Source organism: Onychostruthus taczanowskii, unplaced genomic scaffold (assembly GCF_017590055.1).
Source record: "Onychostruthus taczanowskii isolate IOZ18803 unplaced genomic scaffold, ASM1759005v1 scaffold801, whole genome shotgun sequence".
NCBI classification, from domain to species: Eukaryota; Metazoa; Chordata; class Aves; order Passeriformes; family Passeridae; genus Onychostruthus; species Onychostruthus taczanowskii.
The window spans coordinates 1-7,550 of record NW_024505905.1 but is presented as its reverse complement, the minus strand read 5'-3'; the positions used below and the strand labels follow the sequence as shown (position 1 = coordinate 7,550).

The following is a 7,550-nucleotide window of genomic DNA, read 5'->3' as shown; positions in this document are numbered from 1 at the left end:
GGGTTAACGGGGAGTGGGAGGGGCTAATGGGGACTGGGAGGGGTTACCGGGGGATTGCGGGGGTTGGAAGGGAGTGGGAGGAGCTAAAGGGGGACTGGGAGCCTGGGATTGAACTGGGAGCACTGGGAAAGACTGGGAGAAGCGATGATTGACAGCCAGTGGGCGGGGCTTATTTCAACCTGTGGGCGTGGCCAAACCTGGACCCACGATGACTGACAGGAGGGTGGGTGTGGTTTCCCAAGGGAGGCATTGCCTGGAGTGATTGACAAGGGTCAGGGATGATTGACAGGGCTGGTAAATGGGTGAATGAGGTGGTGGGCGTGGCCAGGGATGATTGACAGGGTTAGGACTGTGCTGGCAAATGGGTGAATGAGGTAGTGGGCGTGGTCAGGGATGATTGGCAGGGGCTGGACTGAGCTGCTAAACGGGTTAATGATGATGTGGGCGTGGCCAGGGATGATTGACAGGAGCTAGACTGGGCTGGTAAATGGGTGAATGATGATGTGGGCGTGGCCAGGGATGATTGACAGGGTTAGGACTGTGCTGGTAAATGGGTGAAGGAGATGGTGGGCGTGGCCAGGTGTGATTGACAGCCCGGCCCCGCCCCTCAGGGAGGAGTTTAACCTGGGCGTGCTCCACGCCTTCGTGGACCTGCACGAGTTCACCGACCTCAACCTGGTGCAGGCGCTCAGGTGAGCTCACCTGGGCTGCCTGTGCAACCCCGGGGTGTTCACCTGCACAGGTGAGATCACCTGGCACACCTGGGGTGTCACTGACACACCTGGCACACCTGGGCGCACCTGGGGTATCACTGACACACACAGCGCTACTGCCTGTGCAACCCCGGGGTGTTCACCTGCACAGGTAACGCACCTGGGGTGTCACTGACACACCTGAGCACACCTGGGCACACCTGGGACACATCTGAGCTCACACAGACACACCTGGGATTACTCAAACTCACACCTGGGTGACTCAGGGTCACACTTGGGTGACACAGGGTCACACCTGGGTTGAGTCAGGGTCACACCTGGGTGGGACAGAGCCACATCTGGCTGTGCCACACTTGGGGTGACGCAGGGTCACACCTGGGTGGGACAGGGACACAATTGGGTGGGATAGGGTCACACCTGGCCCCGCTAGGAGCTCACCTGGCTGTGCCAGGAGCTCACCTGGGCACACATGAGCTCACACAGACACACTTGGGGTGACGTGCGTGACACACCTGAGCAGACAGGGACACAATTGGGTGGGATAGGGTCACACCTGGCCCCGCTAGGAGCTCACCTGGCTGTGCCAGGAGCTCACCTGTCCCACCTGTCCCACCTGTGTCAGACACGTGCTACGTGCTGTCGTTCGCGGTGATCATGCTGAACACGAGCCTGCACAACCCCAACGTGCGCGACAAGCCCTCGGCCGAGCGCTTCGTGGCCATGAACCGCGGCATCAACGACGGCGGCGACCTGCCCGAGGAGCTGCTCAGGGTGGGCGGGGCCCGGGGGGCGGGGCCAGCTGTGCACAGGTGTGCACAGGTGTGGGGAGAGAAATTACGGTGAAAATTGGGGAGGAAATGGTGAAAAAATGGAGATTTTGTGGTGAAAAAATGGGAGGTTGGGGACCTGTCTAAGGGTCGGCTCAGGGTGGGTGTGGCCCGGGGGGCGGGGCCAGCTGTGCACAGGTGTGGGGGTGGGATTTTGGTAGGTTCAGGGTGAAATTTTGGGAGAAAAAGGTGAAAAAACAGGGGATTTTGTGGTGAAAAAATGGGAGGTTGGGGACCTGTCTAAGGGTCGGCTCAGGGTGGGTGTGGCCCGGGGGGCGGGGCCAGCTGTGCACAGGGGTGCACAGGGGTGGGGAGAGGATTTGGGACGAAATTTGGGGAGGAAAAAGTGAAAAAACGGGGATTTTGTGGTGAAAAAATGGGAGGTTGGGGACCTGTCTAAGGGTCGGCTCAGGGTGGGTGTGGCCCGGGGGGCGGGGCCAGCTGTGCACAGGAGTGCACAGGTGTGGGGAGAGGATTTGGGACGAAATTTGGGGAGGAAAAGGTGAAAAAATGGAGATTTGGGAGAGTTTGGGAGGGGTTTGAGGAGGTTGTGTGGGCGTGGTTTGTGCTGGGCAGGGTCAAAACCAGGAAGTGGTGGGCGTGGCCTGTGAGGGTGTGGTCGGCGGGTGTGGTCTGAGTGGGCGTGGTCTGATTTGGGGTGAAATTTGGGGAGGAAAAGGTGAAAACCCAGGAATTTTTGGGGTTTGGGAGGGGTTTCAAGGTGTGGTTTTTGGGGTGGGTGTGGCCTGAATGTGGATTTGGGGGCGTGGTCTATGAGGGCGTGGTCGGTGGGTGTGGCCTGAGTGGGTGTGGTCTCATTTTGAATGAAAATCCCCCAAATTTCCCCCCAAATCCCAAAATTTTCCCAAAAATCCCCAGAATATCCCTGAATTTCCCCCAAAACTCCCCAAAAATCTCCAAATTTTCCCCAAATTTCCCCAAAAAATCCGTGACTTTTTCCCAATATTCAATAAAAATTCTGAATTTCCCTTGAAACTCCAAAAAAATCCCCAAATTTTCTCCAAAAATAAAAAAAATCCCTGAATTTCCCCAAAAACTCCCTAAAATCCCAAAATTTCCCAAAAAATCCCCAAATTCCCCCAAAATTCTCCAAAACCTCCTGAACTGTCCCGAAAAATTCCCCAATCTACCCCAAATTCCCCCAAAATCCCCAAATTTTCCCCAAAAATGCCTGAATTCCCCCCAAAACTCTCCAAATTTTCCTCAAAATTCCCAAAAAATCCCTGAGTTTCTCCCAATATTCAAAAAAAATTCCAAATTTCCCCCAAAACTCCCAAATCCCCCAAATTCTCTCCAAAAAAAAAATCCCTGAGTTTCTCCAAAAATTCTCTAAATATCTCAAAATTTCCCCCCTCATTCCCCAAAATTCCCCAAATTTTCCCCAAAATTCCCCAAAAATCCCTGAATTTTCTCAAAATTCCCCAAAAATCACCAAATTGTCCCCAAAAATTCCCAAATTGTCCCCAAATTCCCCCAAAATCCCCAAATTTTCCCCAAAAATCCCTGAATCTGAATCTTCCACAAAATTCCCCGAATTTCCCCCAAAAATCCCTGAAATTCCCCCAAAATTCCCCAAAAATCTCTGAATTACCCCAAAATTCCCCAAAAATCCCTGAATTGTCCCAAAATTCCCCAAAATCCCCGAATTGTCCCCAAAAATCCCCGAATTTCCCCCAAAATCCCGAATTCCCCCCGAATCCAGAACCTGTACGAGAGCATCCGCTCTGAGCCCTTCAAGATCCCCGAGGACGACGGCAACGACCTCACGCACACCTTCTTCAACCCCGACCGCGAGGGCTGGCTGCTCAAGCTGGGTAAGCCCCGCCCACCGCGCCTGGCCACGCCCCCCGGACATGGGCCACGCCCTCGCCTGGCCACGCCCCCAAAATCCCTCTCGAAATACTCCAAAATCGCAATTTTTGGGCTTTTTATTTGGGTTTTATGTGGAGCGAAGTGGGTGGGATGCAGCTCTGGCCACGCCCACTTCACCTGGGCCACGCCCCCCGGACATGGGCCACGCCCTCGCCTGGCCACGCCCCCAAAATCCCCCTCAAAATGCTCCAAAATCTGAATTTTTGGGCTTTTTTTTTGGGTTTTATGGGGATGAAAGTGGGTGGGATGTAGCTCTGGCCACGCCCACTTCACCTGGGCCACGCCCACCGGACATGGGCCACACCCACACCTGGCCACGCCCCCAAAATCCCCCTCAAAATGCTCCAAAATCTGAATTTTTGGGCTTTTTTTTTGGGTTTTATGTGGGTGAAAGTGGGTGGGATGCGGCTGTGGCCACGCCCACTTCACCTGGGCCACACCCACCGGACATGGGCCACACCCACACCTGGCCACGCCCCCAAAATCCCCCTCAAAATGCTCCAAAATCTGAATTTTTGGGCTTTTTATTTGGGTTTTATGTGGATGAAAACGGGTGGGATGCAGCCCTGGCCACGCCTACTTCACCTGGGCCACGCCCACTGGATATGGGCCACGCCCCCGCCTGGCCACGCCCTCAAAATACCCAAAACCTCCAAATTTTGGGCATTTTTATGAGTTTAAAGATGTTAAAATGGGTGGGGCATTGCTCTGGCCACGCCCACAACACTTTGGCCACACCCACCCCACCTGGGCCACGCCCTCGCCTGGCCACGCCCCCAAAATCCCCTTCAGAATGCTTGAAAATCCCAAATTTTTGGTGGTTTTTTTACCTTTAATGGGGTTGGGTGGGTGGGACATTCCCCTGGCCACGCCCACCTGTGTAGCCACGCCCATCTCACAAAGCCACGCCCACTTTGCATGGCCACGCCCCCTCCCAGTCCCCCCATCTCCCCAGTTTGGTTTTGCTGAATTTTAATGATTTTGTTTCTTTTTCTTCCTTTTCTTCCCTAAAATCCCCAAATTCCTCCCAAATTTTCCCAATTTTTTTCCAAATTCCCCAAATATTTCCCAAATTTCCTTCAAATTCCCCCAAAATTCCCAAAAATCTCCAAAAAATTTACCCAAAATTCCCCCGGAATTCCAAAAATTCTCCCCAATTTTGCCAAAACCTCCCAAAATTCCCTCAAAATTTTCCTAAAATTCCCCAAAATTTCCCAAATCCCCCCCGGTGCCGCCTTTGGGACCCCCCAGGAGGTGAGTGCTGGCGTGGGGGAGGGGCAGCACTTGGGACCCACCCAAAATCTCCCAAAATTGCCCCAAAATCCCCCCAAAAATTCCCAAATCCTCCAAATTTTATTGCATGGATCCCAAATCCCCCCAAAATCCCCCAAATTTCCTTAAAATCCCCCAAAATCGCCCCAAAATCCTCCCAAATTTACCCCAATAATCCCAAAATTCCCCCTAAAATCCCCTGAATTCCCCCAAAATTCTCCCAAAATCTCCCTAAAATCCCCTCCAAAATCCCAAATCTCTCCAGAATTCCTGAAAATTCCCTCAAATCCCCCAAATTTTCCCCAAAATCCCAAATTCCCCAAAATCCCCGAGAATTTCCCCAAAATTCCCAGAACCCCTCAAAAACCCCCCTGATTTCCCCCCAAATCTCCCAAATTTCCCCAAAAATTCACCCATATCCCCCCAAAATCCCCCCAAAATTCCCCCCAAAAATCCCAAAATCCCCCAAAATTCCCCCCAAAAAATCCCAAACCTCCAGAAAATTCTTCCAAAAATCCGAAAATTCCCCCAAAATCCCCCCTAAAATCCCCCAAATTTTGCCCCAGGGATCCCAAAATCCACCCCAGAAATCCCAAAATCGCCCAAATTCTCCCCAAATTCCCCCAAATTTCCCCCAAATCCCCTCAGGCGGGCGGGTGAAGACGTGGAAGCGCCGCTGGTTCATCCTGACCGACAACTGCCTCTACTACTTCGAGTACACCACGGTGAGACCCCAAAAACCCCAAAATTCACCCCAAAATATCCCAAAATCCACCTCGGGACCCCCAAAATCGTCAAAATCCGACCCAAAATACCCCAAAAACACCAAAAATTCAACGAAAATGACCCAAAACCCCCAAAATTCACCCCAAAATCCCCCTCGAGACCCCCAAAATCATTGAAATCCACCCCAAAATGCCCCCAAAACACCAAAAATTCAACGAAAATGACCCAAAACCCCCAAAATTCACCCCAAAATCCCCCTCGAGACCCCCAAAATCATTGAAATCCACCCCAAAATGCCCCCAAAACACCAAAAATTCAACGAAAATGACCCAAAACCCCCAAAATTCACCCCAAAATATCCCAAAATCCACCTCGGGACCCCCAAAATCATTGAAATCCACCCCAAAATACCCCCAAAACACCAAAAATTCAACGAAAATGACCCAAAAACCCCAAAATTCACCCCAAAATCCACCTCGAGACCCCCAAAATCATCGAAATCCGCCCCGAAATACCCCAAAAACACAAAAAATTCAATGAAAATTAGCCCAAATTCACCCCAAAAATCCCAAATCTGCCTCTACTACTTCAAGTACACCACGGTGAGACCCAAAAAACCCAAAAATCACCCCCAAATATTCCAAATTCCAACTTGGGACCCCCAAAATCATCGAAATCCACCCCAAAATACCCCAAAAACACCAAAAATTCAATGAAAATGACCCAAAAAAACCAAATTCACCCCAAAAATCCCAAATCTGCCTCTACTACTTCAAGTACACCACGGTGAGACCCAAAAACCCCAAAAATGTCCCAAAAACCCAAAAATTCACCCCAAAATTCGCGTGGAGACCCTCAAAATCCGCCCCAAAATACCCCAAAAATGTCCCAAAAACCCAAAAATTCACCCCAAAATCCACCTCGGGAGCCCCAAAATCCCCCAAATCCATCCAAAAATCCTCCAAAAGCACCAAAATTACCCCAAAATTCACCCAAATAACCCAAAACCAGCCCAAAAATCCCCACAAACCCACCCCAAAATCCCTCCCTGGGATCCCAAATTCCCCAAAAAACCCAAGAAATTCCCCCAAAATTCCAGAAAAATCCCCAAAAATCCCCCAAAATTCCCAGAATTCCCAAATTTCAGGACAAAGAGCTGTGGGGGATCATCCCCGAGGTGGAATCTGCCCCAAAATGCCCCAAATTCACCCCAAAATCCCTCCCTGGGACCCCAAATTCCCAAAAAAAACCCTCAAAATTTCCCAAAAATTCCAGGAAAAACCCCAAAAATCCCCAAAAATTCCTAAAAATTCCCCAGAATTCCCAAATTTCAGGACAAAGAGCTGCGGGGGATCATCCCTGAGGTGAAATCTGCCCCAAAATGCCCCAAATTCACCCCAAATCCCTCCCTGGGACCCCAAATTCCCAAAAAAATCCCAAAATTCTCTGAAATTCGCCCCAAAATTCCCGAAATTTCCCGGAATTCTGGAATTTCAGGACAAGGAGCCGCGGGGGATCATCCCCCTGGAGAACCTGAGCATCCGCGAGGTCGAGGATCCGCGCAAACCGGTGAGGCACGGAGCCCCAGAAATCCCAAAAAACACCCAAAATCAGCCCAAAACTCCCTAAAAATCAGCCCAAAAATCGGCCCAAAACCACCCCAAAATCAGCCCAAAAATCAGCCCAAAAATCCCTAAAAACCAGCCCAAAAATCCCAAAAACCACCTCAAAACCAGCCCAAAATCAGCATAAAAATCCCTAAAAATCACTCCAAAAATCAGCCCAAAAATCCCTAAAAATCAGCCCAAAATTTTCTAAAAATCACCCCAAAAATCAGCCCAAAAATCCCTAAAAATCACCCCAAAACCAGCCCAAAAATCCCTAAAAACCAACCCAAAAATCAGCCCAAAACCAGCCCAAAAATCCCTAAAAACCAACCCAAAACCAGCCCAAAAATTCCTAAAAGTCAGCCCAAAAATCACCCCAAAATTTTCTAAAAATCACTCCAAAAATCACCCCAAAAATCCCTAAAAATCACCCCAAAAATCAGCCCAAAAATCCCTAAAAATCAACCCAAAAACCACCCCAAATCCAGCCCAAAAATCCCTAAAAACGACCC

General features: G+C 50.5%; 1 protein-coding gene across 1 annotated transcript; it reads left to right on the top strand.

Annotated features, from left to right (window-relative positions):
• Positions 1 to 823: 823 nt before the first annotated feature.
• LOC121346408 (cytohesin-2) lies at positions 824 to 7,000 on the top strand (the record flags this gene model as incomplete). The annotated part of the gene is made up of 5 exons (XM_041424186.1): positions 824 to 864; positions 1,336 to 1,484; positions 3,264 to 3,375; positions 5,354 to 5,430; positions 6,929 to 7,000. Coding segments are annotated over exons 2-5 (378 nt in total), but the record flags the coding sequence as incomplete, so codon positions are not given.
• Between the last annotated feature and the right edge of the window lie 550 nt (positions 7,001 to 7,550).